The 23,393-nt window shown below is 42.8% G+C and overlaps 1 protein-coding gene across 1 annotated transcript in view; it reads right to left on the minus strand.

Annotated features, from left to right (window-relative positions):
* TMEM255B (transmembrane protein 255B) overlaps positions 1-21,575 on the minus strand; it is a 71,503-nt gene extending 49,928 nt beyond the window's left edge. The window contains exons 1-3 of the mRNA XM_035565586.1: positions 21,518-21,575; positions 12,583-12,725; positions 8,362-8,424 (exon numbers count right to left, since the gene is read on the minus strand). Of these exons, the coding sequence (XP_035421479.1) occupies positions 8,362-8,424; positions 12,583-12,725; positions 21,518-21,575 (264 nt within the window). The remainder of the gene's footprint in view (positions 1-8,361; positions 8,425-12,582; positions 12,726-21,517) is intronic.
* Positions 21,576-23,393: the final 1,818 nt, after the last annotated feature.

Below are 23,393 nucleotides of genomic sequence, written 5' to 3' on the forward strand. Positions count from 1 at the left end.
TCATCTTGTCCTGTTTTTCCAAGTCCTTGCCTTCCTAATCTAACATTTCTAAATAGAAGCACAACTGCAAATTACTACTTTGTTTCAAGAGCTGTCATTTGGCAATGGACTTATTCATATTTTTTTTACATCTCTACAGTTGAGTATTTCAGCTGGTCATCTCTGCTCCTCTTTAGTCAATGGAGAGTGAGGCACTTCCAGATACCTTCTACACCTATTACAGGATGGGATTAATTACTTTCTGAAGCTATCTTTTTTCCACTGGCTATAGAGGGACTCTAGATATGGAAGTACCTGTGCTGAGAAATCAACCTGCTGTCAATACTTCTTTCATTCACTTGACGTTGGCTGCTTAGATTTGTGTTTTCTCTTCTCTTTTCACTTTCCCTCAGGCATTTTGCCTGGGACTTGCAGGGGAGCAAGAGAAGTAATCTGGAAGGAGAAGAGGATGCCTTGGATTTGATGAGGACACAGTAATATAAAACAGAAGGGAAAAATAAATAAATAAAAAATAAACAAGAATAGCTGGATTTCACAGCTGGAGAAATGCTAATGGCTTTGGAACAAACCTAAGCAAACCTTAGTCCACCAGAAACTTCAAACTGGTAAGAATTCCCATTGCAAACATCAGCAAAAGTACTAATTTAACAGTGGTTTAAGACGGTTGCAGATTTAGGGATATCAAATATACAGACAAGAAGCAAAAAATAAATGCAGTATTAAGTGGAATGGGCACAAAAGCGAAACATAAATTTAGATTCACTGATCAGCAGTGCTGACATTATAGGAATCCAGCACATTTTTCCTTTCATGGATGCTCTTTTATTGATGCAAGTGGAACAAGCTCATTTCATCACTTAAACAGAGGCAGCTGTTCAGAGCAGTATGAGAACAATAAAACAGAGATAAATAGCGCGTTGTGTGTCACAGAAGTTTGTGCTTCCTGGTGAAAAATGGTGGAACTGACATAGATCAAGATGACTACAGCTGACACTGTTTAGCAGCAGGTACTTTTTTAACACTAAAGTCTGTTACTGTCTTTACAAATCCTCTTTCACTTTACAGTGACTGCACTGTTTTCTAGTACACGTATGCTCTTTATCAGAAATGCATTACAATCAAATTACAAGCTTTCCTGTAGTGAAATTCTACCTGCTGAGTCTGGAAGATTTTATCTGGCCAACTGGGATACTCATCTCTTTAATTTGATCTCATTCTTCAAACAGAGGATCAGAAACTGGCTGTCTTCTCTGGGCACATCCTGCCTCACCTTCTCACCCATGTACACATGAGAATTTGTCCAGGATTCCTTACCAACACTTTTTATCCCCTGCCTCCTGCTTGCTACGGAGAATAATTGATTTCTCTATTGTTCCACAAACACATTTCATGGGTCATAAAGTTTACTTTTGTTCTCAGCTGTGTGACAGTAATGCTTTCATTACGTAAACACCACAAGAAAGCAAACTGGCAGAAAAAAAAAATGTCCTGTTATGCACTTAATTGTGTGTGCTGTTTCCAAGCACAGATCTTAAAGGAACTACATCCCTAACTACATTCCTAAAGACTTCCATTTAATAAGATGGAGGATTTAAACTGAATCGGTGGTTTGAGCCTCTGACTCAAAAAAGCAGTGCCAAACTTTAAACATCACAGTGTTGAAAATAAACTCTGCTGGTGCATGTGTAATAAATGCACAATAATAAACTGTGCTGTGTATGTATACATACGCTCACACACATATATATACACATGTATGTATCTCCCTTCTATTTAATTTAAGCTTCCAGAAGCAAACTGAAGCCATGATGGTTGCCAAGACAGCTCTCCAAATGGAAGTCAAAATCTCTCTTTCCCACATTTTCCCCCTTTGCATTTCCCCCCATTGCACATATTTTGAAATTCTTTCTGCCAATGATAACAGTGAATATATGGTAGTTTATTCTCTGAGACTGTTCTAGCACCATGTTGGGTCACAAGCTGAGGAACCAGGGGTGGGTATGACCTGAGCTGCTGAACATCTTCATGAAGCCCTGGGTGAGGGCCCAGGGTGCACCCTCAGCAGGTTCACTGAAGACACCATGGCATGAGGCAGCAGTCAGGCACATCTTTGCAGATATTTAGAGGCTACATGTAACCCTGCACAACCTGATCTAACTTTGAATTTGCCCCTGCTTCAAGCAACTAGTTGAATGAAAAGCCCTTCCCAACTTAAACCATTCTCTGATTCTGTCAAAACACTCAAAATGGGGGGAAAAATAGCAGAAAATACCACCCCATATTCAGCATTTGAAACTAGCAAGAACATTTAATAATACCGAGTCATTCAAACCTTACAGAAGACAAGAGGTGCCATGAAGTACGACTTTGATGTCTATAGTTGTTGCATATTTATTATGTAGTGGAAATCCTCATTTTTAACATACAAGGTCAAAAATCTGTATTAGAAAACATAAAATATTTTACTTGGTCCTTCATTCATGAAATACTTAATCCTAATAAATAAAGTCTCTTGTAACATGCTAACTGAAATAAAATATAAACAACTTTCAACTATTTACATTTTTATTGTCTATATAATTTTATTTTCTGAATTTCACTTGCCTTCACTTTGGAAGGTGCTTTCATACCCACAGATATACACCCGTCGTCTTCGTCTTCAGCTGAAATAACTGAACTTCAGAACACCTCCGGTTTTTTGCTTTGTTTGTGCACATGACTTTACTGAATATTCTCTTTCATGACAAGGAATAACATAGACTTCCCAGACCTACTGTGGATAGACAACACGCAAAATCCTTTCCCAAAAGGATTAGAAAGGGGTTACAAAGCAGCTTCCTGCCAAATAAAGCAGATAATATCCAAAAGGGCACCATGTTTATAGTCTAAAAGGAGACTGGACAGTCTAGACACAGGCTGCACCACTCTAAAACTGGGCAGAGTTACGGTACGGTATCTTCTGTGATCTCCTCAGCATTAGAGAAGACAAATACAACTGTCACTTAATATTGGATTGTTCTTACCACTCTTCAGACATGTAAAACTCAATAGTCCAACCCAAATCACCCTTCAAGGCTCCTTCTAGAATCTCAGGAGAAAAAGAGATGCCTCTAAATGGCACCTCATTACAGCAGTCTAGGAACTAGACATAAGAGACCGGGAAATGTTCTCAAAGAATAAACTGCTTGACATTTATCACCTAATACGATGCTGTTATATTTTGAAAGAAATGCAGATATGTAAAGAAGAGACATGCTTGAGCTCACACAAGTGTCAGTGTCAACGTGAACTGTTTAGCTGTATACAAATCTCTGTGCCTGCTTCTAAAACATGCAGTTAAATCACACCACAAAATCTAGTGCACTTTTATGACTGAAAAGATGGTAATAGGTCTTTTCAGTTGTAATCATTTTAAAGGTGCTAAACAAGACAAGGATGATTGCTAATTTATTCCACTATTATCATTTTTACATCAACAACAATTGTTTTACCCTGAATGCCGTCAAATATAAGCACACAAGAAAGTAATCACTAAAAAAGAGAAGTACTATTGACTTTCTCAGCAGCTTGAGTTCCAGTGAGAAATAATACCTCGGTAATGACAATGATTACCTTTACATGATCTGCATGTCCCCCGGTACTACAGTAAAGACTTTTTTCCATTTATTTCTGCAGGAACAGCAAAGACAGTCTCAGGAGATCTACAGAATTGTAACTGTATTTCTCTTAATGTAAACAAGCTGCTTTAATTAGCTTAATATGCTACATGGAATCTGTCAGCAATTAGCATCTTTGATGAAAATCTGTACGAAAGCCAGTTGCTTTCAGGATGTTCAATTGTCGTGAAAAAGAAAACAAAGCACAATTTGTTTGAACAGTGTAGGGTAGGTATCTGCATCAATATCTTTTCTTTGTATACGTATTACTAACCACAACCTTTACACAAAATACCCGGGGGGGATTTTCTGATGGACAAAATCTATTTTTAAAATATAATCGGTTTTGAATAGCAAAAGAGGTTTGGCTCTTACACTTCTGAAAACTGGCTCACACACATAACCTCTCTGAAAAAGCTTTTCTTCTGCAACAGATACAACGTCTAGTGGCAAGAAAATAATCACAAGTAGAAATGAAATATTACCTCACATATATCTCAACACAGGATAGGAATGCCTGCATTGTCAGAGAAGTCCGAACTACTAAGAAGAGAAAATTATTGCTTTGTTTCTCTAACTTCTGCTGTAGTCTTTTTACAGAACTTAATTTGAAATCTAATTATTGTTGACAGATATCGGGAAGCAAGTATATTAAGCCACCTAAACTTAGCACCCCTTGAGAAGTCTGAAGAAATAGCCTTGCCTTTTCTGTTTGTGTGCAGAGCTCCATGTTTTAGCCTCCCTCATGTTTTCTGCTTTTGTCAGAAACAATGTCTCGTAAAAATCATTGCAACTCAAGGACCATATTTAGTCAGCTGAGCATTAGCTTTATACCTGAGTGTGTCTTAGACATGTCAGCTAGAAAATTAACTGTGTGTTACTGTGAGGAAAAAACAACAACAACAACAACAAAAAGCAAAATTCAGCAATAGATAAATACAGGTGTCAGACCTGCTGCAGACAACTGTAGCACCGAAGTCTGTGCTAACTCACACCTCCTGTGGGGTCACTCCTTCTCTGTCCACTCCTCTTTCTCTCTCTGTCCTTTACGTTCCTGTATCTTCTCCCCACACTCTGCTCCTTCCTTTGCTGCTGGCTTTGCTGTAGCTCTGCTGCTGTCAGGGGTGACTCCCACTCCCCCACTTACAGCTCTTCCAGGCAGCACCGTAATACTGCAGATGTTCCAAACCCGACAGTTATCATGGTGCCCTGGTATCTCCTGGTCACTCTTGGAGGCACCACATATTCAGCACGCTCATTTTCAGCCTTGTGAACAGAATGGCTTGATGCGACTGGCGTTGGAGAGATGTATGAGTGGAAAGTGTGAGACAGTGCTTGTTTTTTTTTCCACAGGGTTAGCCAAAACAATATGCATTGTGTCTTACTAACACTGCACATTTAAAGAGTGACGAGTCTCTTGGTGCTAGCTCATGCTACCTCCATGCTTATCTGAAGAGAAACCTTTTGCAGCACTTCCAACCGTCCTTTTGGAAACACCAGGGACTCTGCTGAAAGAGGTGTCTACCTCCCTGCTCAGCACTGCTTAGAGCTCTCAGCTCAGCCCTACAGCCACAGACCCCCAGCGCACTCCAGCCTTCCCTACCTCTGTATGTAATTTCAGCATCTCATTTTCTAATCGGAAATATGTTGTACTGTAACATGAGGAGATGGCAAGCAAGCAAACGAGCGAGGAGACTTCGTGTCTTGCAATCAAATCCATTTGATTTGAGCAGTATATTATCTTCCACGCATCCGGCTGGACTAAGTGTGCCTTTGTAATGTCACGACTTACAGCTATGCTCTTCTTCAATCCATGACCTGCCTTGTGGGTTACAAGGGAGGAAAAAAGGGACAGCAAAACATTATGCTTTAATTTCTGCTGTTTGCTAGTTATAAACATCCCAAATCAGTGTAAAGGCATCTTATCCTCAGTCAAAAGGAGATTTTGTTCTGCTGGTGCCAAGCTCTGCATAACAGAGGCGAGCATGAATGGTGAGAGCTCAACTGAAATCATGCTAGTTAATGAGGCAGAGCCTGATTCTGCAAGCAGCAGTTCCTTTGAATTAAGGGTTATACCTTGGTCAGCACATTGAGCTCCCACTGTGGACTCTGGGATGCCAAGAAGAAGGTCAAAGAAGTGTAACATCATTAATGTCACGTTTTAAGAACAAACTATTGTCCATTTGGCCTAACTGTGCCTTCATTCCTTCTCAAACCCTGTGTTTGCATTTACTGAGTGCTGGGTTTTTGCTGGACTAGCTCTGCTAACCATTACATATTTCATATTGCACTTAGCATTTCATAAATCATGAATAAATCCGGACTTACAGAGGATACGTCACAAATAAATACAACTTCAAGACAAAGAGAGAAATAGATTTATGGAGGAAAGGTCGATTAAAATGGATTTTTCTCTAGTGTAATTGAACCTACATTCACTTTCAATTTTAAAAACCGAAAATGAAGTTTTGAGTCATTACAGGGCCAAAAAATTGTCAGAGCTACACTGGGTTAAACTCAAATTATACAGATGTAACTGTTCAAAGGAAGTCTGGTTAAAATAGAAGTAACTGAGTAAATAATTCCTTTTCTTCCCCTCACACTTTTGTTATGATGCAATGAACAGAATTTTTAGTTACCAGAAAATGGTATTTCTGTTACATTTCTATGCTTACCTAAGTCTTTGCAGTCTTATTGATGGCTGCAAGTTTGTTTAAGCTGCCCTCAATCTTTTCAATTAAATATACTCAGTTACACTCCAGGAAATAATTACTGTCCTCAGTTGTGGTATGATGTAAACCCTTTCCAACTCATTTCCGAGACGTCTGAAAACAAGCAGCTCAGCCTTAGACAGTGTTCCAGGCTTAGCGCACTGTGGGTGATACTCAAGACGAGACGTATAATTAAACTTTCTAGTTACCTTCTTGGTCTGTTCCCCAACAAAACAATCTTTCAACAGCCAGATCATAACTGTCATGAACAGAAAGTAGTTTTCATTGCTCCAGTCTGGTAAATGCAAACAAACACTAAGACCATACACACTGGATACTTATTTCTTCACTGTCCTTGTGCAAATGATACAAGGCATTGAATCTTACAAGCTTTGGTAGCATCTCACCCACCTTCTTTCTTTTGGTCAATCATTGTATTTCCTGCTGAAGACAGAAGCAACAGAGAGGCTAAACTGCCTCTTAGGAAAACTGAACAATAAAACAGTAAAGGAACGTGAATGCTGTGGAAGACAAAGCTATTGTCATCTACCCACCCTTTAGCCTGTAACTTGGAACCAGCTATCCATCCTGGTCTCCAGTGTAGAAACGAGGGACAATAGTTCTTAAAAACAAATAATTTGTTTTGTTACCAGAAATACTAATGAGGCCTGGCTTGCTGCAGATTTGTGTCTCACAGGTCATGTTCCATCTGGACTCCCTAGTTGTTCAGGGTGATGAGCTGACACTGCAGCCTTTACCACCATGGGGGACTTACACTTCTTTTCTGAACCCACATGTGAATTTCCATGAAACCCGAAGGAGCTGCGCATCTCTGAATTCTCTACCTTCCTGCCAAATTTGCCTGAAATTGGCCAATGCATTTAAAAAATGGAATAGGGAACAGAAAACAACACAGACAAACATCATGGCTTTATCAGTCTCACCTCTTTGAGAAACACAGATAGAAACAAAAGTTGAAAGTAGGGGAATACTTGAAATACACCACTGAAACTTTCAGACAATGAAAAAAAAACCACACATATTATGATAGAATTTTGACTATAAATAATCAAATCAAGACTGGAATTACTAAGAAGAAAACAGGAAATCACAGCAGACTACTTCTATATTGTTAGCAAAACACAAGGTAAATCAATCATTTCCTCCTCTGAGCTCAACAGCGCTCTTTTGATTTATACCTGTGAAGGTTCTGCATTATGAAATGAATTGTATTTCATAATGCTTAGCTATAATCAGTCTACTGTACAGTGTACGTTGGACATGCTTCTGGTCAACCAAGACACTGCTATTTTTTGCTGAGAGCAAGGAAAGTGTAAGACTGCAGAAATCCAGTCCCATATACTTTCCTTTGCCCAGATGGACCCAAGGACTTTAAATGACTTCCTTACATAAATAAAAGCAAGCAGTTTGCAGAGCCAAGCTAAATCTAAAAACAAACCACAAAGTATCATCAGATCCTGTCTGACCTAGCCTTGATAGCAAGAGCTCTGAGGTTCGTTTTCTTTTAACGTGCATATTTTCAGGAAAGTGTTGCTGACAAACTTCTCGTGCAGGATGAGATCGTCTGTTATAGTAGAGCTGATAACATGGCTCCTTGCTGCTCAAACTGGCACATCCCATGCATTTGGCCTCTCTCCTCATCCTTTTCTCTGCTACACACTCCTGGCCAAATTCTGGCACTCATCTGAACCTGCCCTGAGTCAGTTCAACTCACTAAACTAACAGGGAATTAATTTGGTTTAAAAAAAAAAAAAAGTGATCCAGAAGTGATAACCCCTTATATCATTCCTTGCCCCATACAGAGAGAGTCACTGGCCACTTCATACTTCTCAGAAACTTCTCAGAAAGGTGAAAAAATGAAAAAAACATTTTGGAGCAGATGCAGCAGTTTTAAGTCAGCTGGAAATCTCTGCTTTTCATGTTCTTAAGACATTAAGGTACAAAAAAAGAAAACAAAAAGGGCAGTTGCTTACCATTTGTCTTCTGTTCTCTACCAGGTGGATGCCAACAATCCCTAGGAAAGATCCAAAGCCAAGCTAAGGCAAAGAACAAAACCAACAGAAACACATGAGGTCAGCTTATCTGGTCAACATACCAAACCATCACAGTGATATCTGAGCAGGTGTATCATACAGATGGGATAATTGGGGTGTGTCAGGAGAAAGAGTGAATGTTATCATAGAATTATAGAACAGCCTGGGTTGGAAGGGACCTTAAAGATCAGTTAATTCCAACCCCCCCTGCCATGGGCAGGGACACCTCCCACCAGACCAGGCTGCCCAAAGCCCCATCCAGCCTGGCCTTGAACACCTCCAGGGAGGGGGCAGCCACAGCTTCTCTGGGCAGCCTGTGCCAGGGCCTTGCCATCCTCTGAGTGAAGAATTTCCTCCTAACGTCTAATATAAATCTTCCCTTTTAGTTTAAAACCATTCCCCCTTGTCCTGTCATTGTCTGCCTGAGCAATAAGATGCTCTCCACCTTTTTTATAAGCTCCCTTTAAGTACTGAAAAGCTGCAATGAGGTCACCCCAGAGCTTTCTCTTCTTCAGGCTGAACATCCCCAGCTCCCTCAGCCTTACTTCATAGGAGAAGTGCTCCAGCCCTCATCAGACCTTCCTGGCACCAGGATTCTCACCAGGCTCATGTGGGCTTGGAGAAAAGGAAGTTCCTCAGTGACAACCCCATAAGACTTAGCTGGCCACAGATTCAGAAACAGCCACGGCAGGAGTGCCAGTATCACCAGCAGGTCTGTTTCGACAGCGTTCCCTCCCTGCCTTGCTGGCTGTATGCTTCTCTGTAGGCACTCAGTGCGGCTGGCACTCCTCCCTGCTCAGTGAAACCCCGCTCACCCCCTTAGCTCCCACCCAACGCACCCCATGGACGAGGCATGAATTTTCTGTTAAGGTGTCTAAACCCCTTCCTGGAACTAGGTCCCCGAATCTGGTTCAAAGCCTCTTTTCCAAGCCCAATTAGGTTTTTAAGGACTAAGTGTCCCAGCCAAGGGCGTGAGCGAGGCCTGTGAATTCCCTGCTCTTATGCACAACCACTCGCAGCAGAAAGCAAATCTCCTGTAAGCACTTTAATCGCTCAGCGTAACAACGGGAATCCATGATTCCCCCTCAAGAAGACAAATGTAGGGAAAGGGGATTAGCTACTGAGTGCTTTGGGAAGATTTATGTGAAAGAGAGGCACAAGTACTGAAAGTAGAGATTTTGAAAAAGAAAGAGTGTGCAAGCACGTCTGTGCTGACTGCTGAGTAGGGGAGAGACTTGGAACCGTGAGCAAGGGCACTGTGTTCAGGGGACAGCAACTTTGTAAATTAACATACCTACATCAAAAAGACAGCTGGTTCCAACCCCAATTTTTCATCCTAAAAGGAGCAATCCATGCAGTCCCATTTAAGGCTTACAAATGAGGGCACAGAGCAGAGCATTATTATCCACATACAGGAAAAAAAATAAAAAATAAAAAAATAATAATAAAAAGAACCAGATAGAGATCATGCTGCAAGCCACGACATTGCTGAGATTGGTTTAGGGTTATATGTGCTGCTTTTCTTGTATGGTGACTGGGACATTTGGACTCTGTGGTCTCCTGGTTGAAAGATTATAAAAATAGCTAATTAAAATAATACAAGCAGTAGTCACAGAGAAGTGATATGAAATACTTAAGTATAAACAGTATTTATAAGGAAATAAGGTTGAAGAAGTTCCAAGCCAGCTTTGCAACCGGTTCCACACAGACAACCCTAAACCCAAACAGATGATCAAGCAGTGATCTACTAAATGCAGGCATCTTCCAAAGTGGAACATTATACTAACTCACCTACACACAGAAATATTGCATGTTAAATTACTTTGGACGTGTAAATGTAGATAATACCTACTGCTATAAAGATGCTTTTATAAAAAAAGCTTTTCCCAAAACAAATGACAAATCACCAAATATAAAGAGAAATTAAGGCACCTAACTCTTCTTGAAGACAACAGGAACTAAGCAGATGCCCAACTTTTATTGTGAATCTGGCCCTAAAGCCCTGATCTGCAAATGCTTCTAGATGCAAGTAAGTCTATGGAAGTGAATAGTCTTGTTCACATTTGCAGCTGTTTGCAAGGTAAGGGTCTAATTCTGCATGTTTTTTGAGTCCAAAGTCCCTTACCTAAGACCGATGGAGATTTAGGTCTCATCAACCAGCCTCAAGGTTATTATTTTATTGTTAAATTCTGTGAGAACTAGACTTCATTTTTAATTGTAATTAACTTTGTCTAACCTCATAAATTTCTTTCAGCCCAAGAGTTAAATATGTAATGTCAAATTCACTTACCGAGCTCTAGCTATCTACAAGTTCACGATCAGTGCTCTGACAATTTTCTAAGCTCCCTCTACTGCCAGTGGAGAAGAGGAGCACCTTTGGAGCATTATTCAGCTCTGCGAGGCCCTCCCATAGTCCATCTGTCAATGCTACACATGAGCCAGCAACCTCCAGCAGCAGGGCAGGAACACAGCTGTGCTCCTCTAACTAGGCTTTTGGCAAGTTATCACAAAGGGTTTGTGCAGCATCTTTAGCTCTTCCTAAACATTTACATTGATAAACAACCATCTCTTTTTCCGTCACTTCAATAATACACCACGTGTGCATGAAAAGAATTCTGAATTTCATGAAAACTATTTAGCTCCAACAATCTTTTGACAGGGAAAATTATTACTAAAGGTTTTGCTTTCAAGGCATTCTGATATATTCTAGTTATTCTAACTGATTACTAATGATTAATATTTCAAAAAACATTTTATTATTTTTTTTTTCTGAGTGAATAGACATTGTTTTCTTCCTAAAAGAAACTAAATGCTGAAATAAACTGGTTTGTGCACATGGGTTTATTACTTATCATACTGAATCAAGACTGCTTTAAAAATGGAACTCCTTTCAAGGGAATGAATGCAGATAATGTGGCCTTCTAAAATACTTTAATTCAAATTACAGAAGAAGACTTTTTATCAGTATTAATCTATCTATTTCAGTTTAAAGAAAGGAAAACCCATTCTTTTAAGGTTTTATTCTTGTAACTACTTTTTGTTCTATTTTTAGAACACCACTCCTTACAGATCATTATCCCAAAATTATCTTTCCGAAAGACCTGTTCTCAGCACGACACCAAGATGAAACTGAACAGTTCAATTATTAATGGCAATGCAAAATGTATGCACTGTATTAGAAGATACAGATCCCTCTTCTCTGGGCATTTCATTCTACAGAGAACAAGAACTAAGGGTACCTTGCAGCACATGTTGGCACTGGTGGAGCCACATACCTAAGCAGGAGCCTACCTCTTTTCTTTCTTCACCTTGCACCCTCTGCCCCCTCTTGCTGGCCAGGGGAGACTAAGCAAGTCAGAGACACTATTTGGGGCACTTTTTCTTCTTTATTTTCTAAAATTCAGCCCATTCATCTCAAAAAACTTTTTTTCCTCCAGCGGTTTCCACTCTTTTGGGTATGACTGATTGCTAAGAGTGGAAAGAGCCATGGGTGCAAGGCCTGGAAGGGCTACACTTGCCCAGAAGCCACCGAGGCACTACGGTGTTAAAGAGATGCAACGCGAGCCTTGTGCCCAGTGCAGGTACATGTTCTGGGGTACATGTTCCCAAGGTAAAAACAAGACTAAGGACTTTGGAAGGGGAACTTGTACAGCATGACAGACACCAAGACTGTATAAGAGGATGCAGAAGTTGGGCAGACTCCAGGGAGAAGCTTCCATATGCCCATCAGCAGCATTTTCCCTGCACTGGATCCAGCAGAATTCCTGGCACATGGACACAAGAGCAGAGTGACTCTACCATCGAAGCAGTGAATTTCTAAAAGGCCATTTAAATCTATCCCACGCCTGTATTCCAGTCACTTGTCAAGCACATCCTCCACCATAGTACTGTGAGATCAGCACACAGCTGTGCAGTGTAAACTTGACCCCCCTGTGCCACCTAAAACCTCCCCCTTAGGGCAATTCAGAAAAACAGAGTTTACCTCCCTATTTAATCCCACTCTAGAACCAGATCAAAACAAATGAGCTTCTCCCTCCTGTGAAATTCAAGAAAACTGAATTTTCTTTGTTTTCCTTTGTAATCAATAAGAGCTTCCTGTATCCAACTGATAATAATTTATTTAGTTGTACCCAATATCCTAGAGTAGGATCCTTTACTCACAATGATGCCTGGGTAGTAGCCTCCCACGGTAACATTTTCTGTTCTCGTTGTAGCTGCCAGCCCTACGGTCAGTATGAAAATAGACACCACCAGCAGAGAGACTGTGAACCAAAGTGAAGTCTTCTTCCTTTTTGCAAACTGCCCTGCAGAAAGTGGGGAAAAAGGAGCTTTTAATTGCAAACATGACAGAGCGAATCATGGACCGTTTGTTGACTTCTGTTGTTAACCCACTGTTGTTCTCCTGCTAAGGAAAACTGCTGGCAGGCAACAGGCAGACCGAAGAAACATAAGGAGTTAGCTGGAGCTCTACATAGCTTAATGCACACGCATCAGGTACACGTACGAGATGAGTTTTTATTAAGCTGAACCGAATGTCAGTGACAATGGTAATTATGCCTTATCTGCAGTAACATTTATAATTAAGTTGTTGCTCACATCCGTAAGTCAAATCCTGCAGGCCTTGAACAATGCTTACCTTTGTGAAGTTCCAGTTTAACTCTATGTGGACAGAACGTATGAATTTATATTTTAAACAAGATTAGTATAAGCTCTGCGTGCTATCATGAAAATGAATGTGCTGTTCACATTTACTAGGGTAAGCAAACCAATCTATATCTCTGAAACAAAGCTGTAATATCAGGTAATGACATAAGGGCCTGCCTTTTTACATAATAGCTGCTCGATGAAATACATTCAGTGTCACTGGGGGTTGGATTCAGGTGCCCAGAAGTGAAAAACAGCAGGCTCATTTACTGCTTTCAGCCTCCTTCAAGCCACTTAACCTTGCTATCGTGGTGGTATATCTGAGCTGCAACCAGAGTGCTAACATCAGAGCACCTGCCCACAGCACAGACTTAGTAAGACTTATTTAAAACCAGCAATCAGTACGTGACCCTAACTAACAAAAGGCACCCAAATGAATCAGAGAGCCCACGGTCCCCCTTTCAGGCCCTTCCGCAGCACCAAACCGATTTCTCTCCCCTCTGCAGCCTCTCGACGCAGCCTGCACACTCGGGATGCGTCTCGGGGTGAGGTGGAGGCTGCGGCGTTGCGCTGAATGTTGGAGGCAACAGCACTAGCCAGGGAGGGGCAGGTGTGAGAGAGGAGGCGTTCTTGTTTGTATTGGACTCCAGGGGTGAGACTCGATGGATCTGCTGTAGGCAAAAGCAGGGCAAACGAAGGAAGTCCAACGGCAAACAGAGGCCATTTGCAATGAGTCATTTTAGTTACGTGGCCAATTTACAGGCAGGTAACTCAGTTAAGTGCTGACAGTTCAAAAGCCAGGCTAGATTAGGGATGCTGGCAAACCAAGTCAAATAATTTCAATGAATAAATAAATGCCTCTATAATCAAAATCTGTATGTTTGCTGGCATCTCTCCAGTGGCGCTAACAGACAAAATAAGTCCAGCTTTTTAGTATGAAATGCAGGCAACTTTACTGAAGTCTATTGCGCTTACATACATCTCTTTCACTGCATGTACAAAGCCTTCCCGCTGAAGATCAAGAAATAATTCATAGGACTCTCCGATAACTCTCTGCACTCTCCCCTCCAGTCTGTGCCCCAGCTGTTTGCCTCTGGTGATTCCCCATTAATCCACGGAGGGTCAGAGAGGACATGGAAACGGAGAGGCTCTTCATTATCAATCAGCTCTTCACCACGTGCATGGGGTTAAATGAAGCCAGTTCAGTTTCAGTGCCGCCAGTTCAGGAGAGGAAAGCAGACTTACAACCTCACAAGTCAGTTACCATTCCCACAAAGATATATCTATTAGATTTTTTAAAAATATTTGAAGTGACCATGTTCTTACATGCCTTCTAGTCTTTGAGCTCTTACAGCTGAGACTTTTAAGATTTTCTGACATTACTGAGACAGCAAACTGCTCTCTGATCCACCTCAAAGATGCAGCTCTCAGGCATCCAGCTCCAGGAGCTAGGTGTTACAAAATGCATGGAAATGCAGCACACTGCACACCAAATAGAAGAATACCAGTAACCCCCCAAGTCTCAGGAAAAAAATAAAAAAAATAAAAAGAAATGCAGTCCTTCAATCAGCATATGGATTAAGCTACTTAATTTCAGATTCCCAGACAATACCCAAACTAGTTGCTTGTTTTATCTCATAGTTACACTGCTGTTGGAGTCATTTGCCCAGCCTACTCTGTAACCTGACAGCCTACTATAAGAGACACATGAAATATAGTGTGGCCCTACAGATTTAGGAAACTGATGCTTGGCTATGCTCACCGTATTTATGAAATACACGAAAAGTCACTGATGTTGAAAAAAGAAATAGGGAGAAGTAAACAAAGAAGTATCTTTATTCTGAATATGTCTGGAGGTTGCTGTGTCTCTGTGAAGCCTTGTCCAAGCATGCACTGGTTTTATATGATGGAGCCATACGACCCACGGCAGCCACTGCTTTAGTAGCAGCAGCTGTTGCATAAACCAGCCAAGCCTTCCCATAGCAGGGAAATTTCTGTTGACCACTCCATTTACATTGCAGAAATGTTTTTCAGTGCAAAACCAAAAGGAGCATGACTGAGGGCAAGACCAAAATTCACAACTGGGAATCTTTATCCCAGCCCAACCCTCCACAGCCATGAAAATCAGGCCGGGAGAACTGGTGAAGCTTCATAACCATGCTGCCTTTTCAGAATTACTGGATACTTGAAAGAGCTGCTGCGGAAAAAAGGATGTTCAAAATGTACCTTTGTGTGCTGTTTACAGGCAGTGCAGCTCGCAGACCATATGCCAGCTCAAAACCATGTAAGTGGATGAAAATGAAGGGAGGGCCTGACGGTCAGTAAAAAAGTGTGAAGACCACATGTAGTTTCAGCATGAGAAATTCATTTACCTGTGGTTGCACTTGTGAGAATTGCACTCAGAAATTTAAGTCTCCCCAAAAGGAATCCCCATTGCATTGTCATATTAAAACAAGTGCCAGGTGTCCTCAGGTCTCAGAGACACAAGAAATTTAGGTTTGCTCAGTGTTTCACAGAATACCAATTGTTCTCCACATTTCCAGTACTCTGATGGCTATGAAGTACAGCTCGCTTTGTTACAGGGCATGAAAACATCAACACTCAGCCAAAGGAAAGCTTTGCAGTATCCCCAGTGGTTTTACTAGTGCGATATCCCCAGAAGCTACCGAGGAGATGGCTCTCCGAGATATTGGCTTCACAGTTTAGGTCAGCTTAAGTGTCCATCTTTGGTCATCTTGTCTCCTCCTAGCAGTACTGAGCCTGACAACTGATTTGTAAAAGGCTATTTTAAGCCCTAATAACTGAATTACTCCAGTTTACAGCTCAGATCTATCAACACTGATGCAACAGGGAGGAGAGTGAACCCTGTCCTATAAATAGAGCATTTCTGTAAACAAGTGCTTGAAAAGCAAAGGAAAGATGGGAGAACTAGTCAGGACCAGGGTCACCAACACGACGTGCAGGTGAAGGGCATTATCTGCTGCAGTAAAGAAAGCAGAGAGCAGCACAGACAGAGCTGAGCCAGCTTTAATCCATACAGTCCGAGCAGAAAACCTACAGCTGTAAAATATTATTAGAAACCTAAATCTTTACTCAAGTGGTGAGCCACTCTGTTATTTCCACTTGCCATGTCCTTACAGAGACTGAAAGAAAACAAACGTGGGCCAACCCTGAGCGGATGAACTAGTGGCAGCAGACACAAATCAAGCTGACGTACTCAGCGCCTTCTTTGCCTGTGCTCACCAGCAAGGTCTCCCTCTGAGAGACGATTCAAGGAGGAGAATGACCAGCAGTGGATAAGGATTGAATTAGGGATTCCTTGAGAAAGCTCAGTTCATTCACGTCCACCTGACTGACTGCATCCGTGGATGCCACCAGAACTGGCTGATGCCCTTGCTGCTCCCTATCGTCTTTGAAAAGCCATGGAGATCAGGGAATCCCCAGTAGGCAAAGAAAGGCAAACGCTCTGCCTATCTCCAGAAAGAATCAAAAAATGATTCAGGGAATTACAGGCCAATCAGTCTCACTTGGCTTCCTGGAGACTGGAATGAAAGCAGATCCTCTTGGAAGGCATTTCTGGGCACATAAGCAAAAGGAGACTGGCAACAGTCAACAAGGATTTACCTAAAGTGATTATGCCTGACCAACCTGACTGCTTCCTATGACAAAATGTCTGTACTTGCGGAGTAGTGGATATCATCTACGTCACATTTGGCACAGATTTTAACATTGCATCCTACACTATTATCAAAACCAAGTTGGGATGTCGTGGTCTGGATGGGTAGACAAGCACACGTCTAAAAAATTGGCTGGATGGTTGGGTTCAGAGGGAGTGGTTAATGTATTGTGTTCTACCTGGAGCCGGTAACAGGTGGAGTACCACAGGGGTCTGTCTTGGGACCTGTCCCTTTTACTGTATTCTCTAATGACCTGGAGAAAGTGATAAGAGTGCATGCTCTTCAAGCTGGCAGACAACAACAAACTTGGTGACCAGTCAGTACTCCTGGAGGGCAGGGCTGCCATTCAGAGGGATCTACAGCGGCTGGAAAAATGGGCCAGCAAAAACCTTGCAGAATCCAACAGACAGATGCAAAGTCCTGAGCAAAACAACAACCACTGCCTTGCACCAGTACTGGCTGGGGACTGCTGGGCTGGGGAGCAGCTCTGCTGAAAAAGCACCTGGGGGTGCTGGTAGACAACGAGCTGAACATGAGCCAGCGGTGTGCCCTGGAAACAAAGGTTAACAGAAGACTGCATTAACAGGAGCATCACCAGGAGATCAGAGAGGTATCTATGACCCTTTATTCAGCACTTGCTAGATCACATGTAACATCACGGCCAGTTTGGGGCCCTCAGTAGAGGAAAAACATCAGTTAACTGCAGCAAGTCCAACAGAAGACCCCAAAGAAAGTCACGGGGCTGGAGAACTCACTGTGTAAGAACCTGACAGAACAGGTCTTGTTCAGCCTGGAGAAGAGAGGTCTTTTGGCAGGGCTAGTAGCAATCTTTCAGTGCCTACAAGGTGGTCATCAAGAGGACAGATTCAAGCTTTTCCTAGTGGCTTACTGCAGCAAGACAAAAGACAGTGGACACAAACTGAAACATAAGAAGTGTTTCAGATTGGATATAAGGCAAAAAATAATTAACATTAGGACAGTCAAGCATTGGAAGAGCTTGCCCAAAAAGATTGTGCTGTCTCCATCATTGGAAGTTTTCTAGATCCAACCAGAAAAATCCCTGAGCAACCTGGTCTGACCTCACAGTTGACCCTGCTTTCAGCAGGAGGTTGGACTAGCAACCTCCCGAGGTAGCTTCCCACCTGAGTTATTCTATCATTCTGTGATTTTACAATAGTCAAGAGAGATCAGTTATAACACCTACACTGTTACACAACCGCAGCTGTAATGCAGACATACAGTAAAGGGATGCAGGAATACAAACCTTCTGAAAGTCAGTGGGACAGACGCTCCTCAGCCAAGCATTTTTGAAACCACTGAATATAGGCTTTTACGAGAAGTGCCTGAGGAGCAAAGCCTCTGCATTTTCAAAGTAACACCTGTACTGGCAAAGGCTAATCAGATTGAATGGAGATAAAGCATACGTCCAAGCTGCCTTCCAAAGTTTTGATTATCAATGATACGCAAAAAAGAAACACATGAGTTTGATTCCAGATTGGGTTTGCTGGAAAATGTCTTAGGAAGAGGCACGCTCTCATTTGTAATTGGAGTAAATCGGATACGGACTTACTGAGATAAAACAGAAAAGGATGCCCTTATTTATAAGGTCATTTTTTTTGGACTGAACTACATTTTAAGTTTGAAATGTACAGCTCTTAGAAAGCACGATCGATTTATGGATGTGATACCCTTCAATCCTCACATTCTTTGATCTTTTACCAGCTGCATCTCACACTGGATGCAAATATCCAATCATACCTTCCATTTTATATTCCACTTTGGAAGCTCTCATAACTACCTGCAGGTAGCCACAAACTCCACGCTTAGCAGAGATGGCTTACCGGGGTAGAGGAAGCCCCCTTCTGCAGCAGAGACTTGCACATGCAAGTCCCTGTTTTCAAGGACTGCCACATGCTAAGAGTAGATGGGTAGAAACTGGGTTCTAAACTGGTTTCCACTCCGCCTGTCAGGGTTTCCTTAGTCCCATCAACAGAAATTGTTGGTGTCCTTATCAAAATGTGTACAATTATATGTATATAAGTCACAAGCTTATTGTGAAGCCAAAGTAATTTTTGTAAAGCAGCACAGTATCTTCAGATGAAAAGGGCTACAGCTGCCAATGGTTCCTACTATTATCACCCTTCTGCTATTTCGGTCATGTTGGCTCCCAAGATTTTTCGAATCTTTGTTTACTGCTGTTTGTAGCAGTTGCCAAGCAGTTTTTTGGATCTGCTTTTCCTGTACCTACCCATGGGTCTGTGCAGCCAAAAAGCAATGCCAGACTGTTTCCCCAGGAACACTGTCCATAGCACAGAGGGTCTGATTCAGCCCTCTTCCCCGACAATCTCTGTGCCAGGTATTGGAACAAAGGCCAACCATATAAAAGGAAAGTCATTTAGGAGCAGAGGAAATGTCGCTATCAGTAATTCTAGGTTGATTTTTCCTCCAGTGCTGATGTTTCTGTAGTGCAGGAAACAGTTATCGAAGGCTAGTGACCTTCCAAGTTTTTAATAATGAAGTGACTCTCAGAATAAATTTGACATTTATCCCCTCTAACTTCTTTAACAATGATTCAGTGTGAGCATATGCTCTTAGTCTGAACCTCACTCCAACTTATTAATGCTTCAAATTCATAATTCAGCTTACCAAAAATCAAGCGTGTGGAAAGAAATCTCATCATATCCGCATTAACATTAGCTTGTGGCCAGGGTCAACAGAGGGCGTGAACATGTTATTATTACCTCTTCCTCCAGAGCAAAAAGAAAAAGTGCCCGCTGAAGATCAAGCTCCACTGGCCACACAGTAGCAAAAGACTCAGCAGAACTTCTCCGTTCATCAGTTGCAGAAAATAAAATTGTATTTACAATACCCTGCTCACAATGGCCAGAGAGGTAAATTCAGTTTGCAGGAAGACTGTGGAAAATGGATGATTTTGTGGGGAGGGCATAGATCAGATTTCTGGTAGAATGCAAAGTGGTAGATCCTTTGATAAACAGTAGGCTCTGGATCTGAATGAAGAAAAGGATGAGTTTAAAAGGAGAACAAATGAATTTAAAATCAAATGTGTCCATAGCATGGAATGTGGGCAATGGTCAAGGGAGAGAAAAATAGAGTGAAACGGCATATCTAGACTCTGGAAAACTTGCATATGATCTGGAATTTAACTGTAAAAAGGCTTAGTTAAAACTAAAGTGACTATATTTTGCTAACTTCACAACTTGCTTTAAAAATCCGTCTCCAGACACCATAAAATCTATAAAAATGTGTGGAACGATTTTTGGCAAGGAAGGATGCAGCAATTTGCTGGGACCACAATCACATTGGCTGGATATTAGCGCCACACAATTTCATACCTTCCTCTTTGATCCAGTTAAGGTGATCTAAATGGAAACACTTATTTGAAATAATGCTCCAGCCAAATGTGTATTAGCATCCTAATACGAGAAAAGATAAGGGAGGAAAGTTTTGCGGCAGGAAAAAAGGTATATTTTCATTACCTAATGAAAGAATCGTGATAGTCTGTTTCAGACAGAGTGGCACTAACCATACATAACAAGATAATTTAAGCAGAAAGTCACCAAAGACAGAGGAGTACAGTATCAAAGCAGCAATGCCAACTCTATATCTGGTGCTTTGATACTGTCAAGCAAATATTTAAGGGAAGGTCTTTGGAGCTAAATTAATAATTTTTAATTACTGCAGCGTTCATTTCAGCACCATCTCTCTTCCCGGCTATGCTTTTCATTGTGTATTTTCAAAAATGATTTGTGCCAGTGAATTAATCCTACATTGCTTCCCAAAACTAAATGCGATGGACTGAGATGCTTCAAAGGGATATTCACACCCGCTGTTGGCAATCGCTTTCCCTTTTCTGATTAAATGCTTGACTTGTCCAGAGTGCTGAACTAATTAAACCCGATGCAACAGCATTCATTCTGAGCCACGAGACAGCAGCTCGTATCAGGTCTGTCTCTTATCTTTATTATGAATTTGTGAGGAAGAACCTGTCAGTGCGTTGTATATTCAAAAATCCTTGAGAAACACTGCTGTGCTCTTTTACAATTGTATTATGAAGAGAGAAAAAAACCCACTATACTGTGCTTTGACACTATGTAGTATGCCTACAGTAAGTGATATCGTGCAGTATAGATATGACTTCACTGCTTTGGCAGCAACTGTTTCGCTTACAAATAATTTAAAGGGCACCTAATCGCTGGTTTAAAGAGAGCTTACGGATTTCCGCTGTCTGCCCAAAGACATTTTTCAAGTTACGGCACATCTTCCACTGTCACCTTTTCAACGCCGACACCATTGTTTTAAGGTAAACCTGAGGTCTGACACACTTTTTAGCTGGCTGTTAGGTGGGGCTGCGCTAGCGACACCCCAACACCAACCGCTGTGCCCTCCGCCAGGGCCGTGCCCCTCGCTCATCCCCACCTGCTCCAGCACAGCACCCCGGCGCTTCCACCCGAGACCGAAGGACGGGGGGCTTCCTACCAACCTGGCACACAGCGGTAACGTATCAGTGACTTACTACGGGCAGCGGGAAGCTGAAAAGGAAAAATCAACACTCGTGAATAACGCCTCGGTGGGCGCCAGCCGCGCGGCACGAAGCCGGCTGGGGTCCTGCCTCCTGCCCCCCCCCCCCCCCTCACAGAGCCCAAATCCCCTCGGGGCTCGGCCCCTTCTCCACGCAGGGAGGCTCCCGGGCTGCCCACCGCCCCCCGGGGGCCGCCTTCGCCCCCGCCTCAGCCCGCGTCCCGCGGGGGGCTCACCTGTGGGGTCCAGCAGGGCCAGAGGGCCCGGCACGGCCGGGGCGCCCGGCGGCGCCATCATCCAGCCCCGGCGGGCGCCGCCGCTCCGCTCCCGCCGCCGCTGCCCGCGGAGGGGTGCGGGAGGGACCGGGACCGGGACCGCCCCGGGGGGGAGCCCGGCGGGGGGCGAGGGCGGGGCGAGCGGCGCCGCCAGCGGTCGCTTCGCCGAGGGGGGCCCTGAGGGGGGGACGGGGCCGCCCGCCGGACCCCGGTGCTTCGGGGGGTGCTCGGAGGGGCCCCGTGGACGGGGTGGCTGCGTGGGGCGGCTGGGGCAGCAGTCCCTCAGCTGCTGCACCTCGTCTGCGTCGAATCCATTTAGGTTTAGATCTCTTAAGATCATCTGGTCCGACCTAGCACTGCCAAGGCCACCACTAAACCATATCATTAAGCACCACATCTAGACGTCTTTTAAATACCTCCAGGGATAGTGATTTAACCACTTGCCTGGGCAGCCTGTTCCAATACTTCACAACCCTTTCAGTGAAGAGATTTTTCCTTATATCTAGCATAAACCTCCCCTGGCGCTACTTAAGGACATTCCCTCTTGTCTTATCAGTTGGTGCTTGGGAGAAGAGACCGATCCCCACCTCACTATAACCCCTTTTGAGGTAATTGTAATCACAGAATCACTGAATCATCTAGGTTGGAAGAGACCTCCAAGATCACCTAGTCCAACCTCTGACCTAACACCAAGTCCTCCACTAAACCATATCACTAAGCTCAACATCTAAACGTCTTTTAAAGACCTCCAGGGATGGCGACTCAACCACTTCCCTGGGCAGCCCATTCCACTGCCTAACAACCCTTTCAGTAAAGAAGTTCTTCCTCATATCCAACCTAAATTCCCTCAGCCCATCTCCCTGGCCACCCTGGTCTGGAAAAAGGGGTAGCCATAAGCTGAGAACTTGCACAAACTTTTTCAGGTCTGCTCCAAGTGCAAGTCCACTTCCTGCAGTCCACCTGCCTGCACCCTTAAGAAATGCAGCTCTTCTTGTCTTTCAGCCAGGCACCTTTTTCCCCCAAACTACCTATGCACGCTCTGAGCAGTTCATTTTCAGGCTGACCTATGAGTATTTTGGGGGGATGGAGGGGCAGATACTAGATTTTTATTTGTGCAGTAGTCAATAACTTATGTCAATAACATTATATGTTCTAACTCTGTCTCAGGCTTGGCTTCACTTCTTCATTTGTTCTTGGCCTATGGCAGGCACCCGTTTGTCACCTGGGGGAGATTAGAATTTTAAAGCTTTCCTTTCGGCTTTCCTCTTCCCCTTAAAAAGAAAAAAAAATCAATATCAATCAGAAAAAAAATCACAGCAACCATAAATATTAATAAAATGAATAACAAAAATAGGAATCTCTGAGGTATAGGTTAAGGTAGGCATAAGCTAAGACAGGCAATGTCAATAGTCAAGACATATCGCAAGGCTGTTCCTTTTCTTAAATGGTATCTATCAATTTCTCAGCCTCACTGCCTCTCTCCTTACATCTTATTTCTCATTCCTGCAATAGATCCTGCTGCTTGTCCTGCTGCTACACAGGAACTGCTAGCTGCTGCTCGTAGTGTTACCTACTGCAGGGAGGTGTGACTACTGTCAGAGTCTAGGAATAACTGAGAAGAAACAGCCAAGAACCACTGCATTGTCTAGATGCCTGCTGTTCCTTTTGCAGGACTTCTCCCTACTTCTTCAGTCTTTCCCAGATTTCCCCAGGAAATGTTAACATGAAAGAAGACAACTTTCTCAGACACCACCCCTAGTCTATGAAGTCAAGTAAGCCAGGAATTAAGGCCAACCACAAATTATGTCCACTCTGAGTCAAAGTCACATTTTTCTCT

The sequence above is a fragment of the Cygnus atratus genome, chromosome 1 (genome assembly GCF_013377495.2).
Source record: "Cygnus atratus isolate AKBS03 ecotype Queensland, Australia chromosome 1, CAtr_DNAZoo_HiC_assembly, whole genome shotgun sequence".
Classification (NCBI taxonomy): Eukaryota; Metazoa; Chordata; class Aves; order Anseriformes; family Anatidae; genus Cygnus; species Cygnus atratus.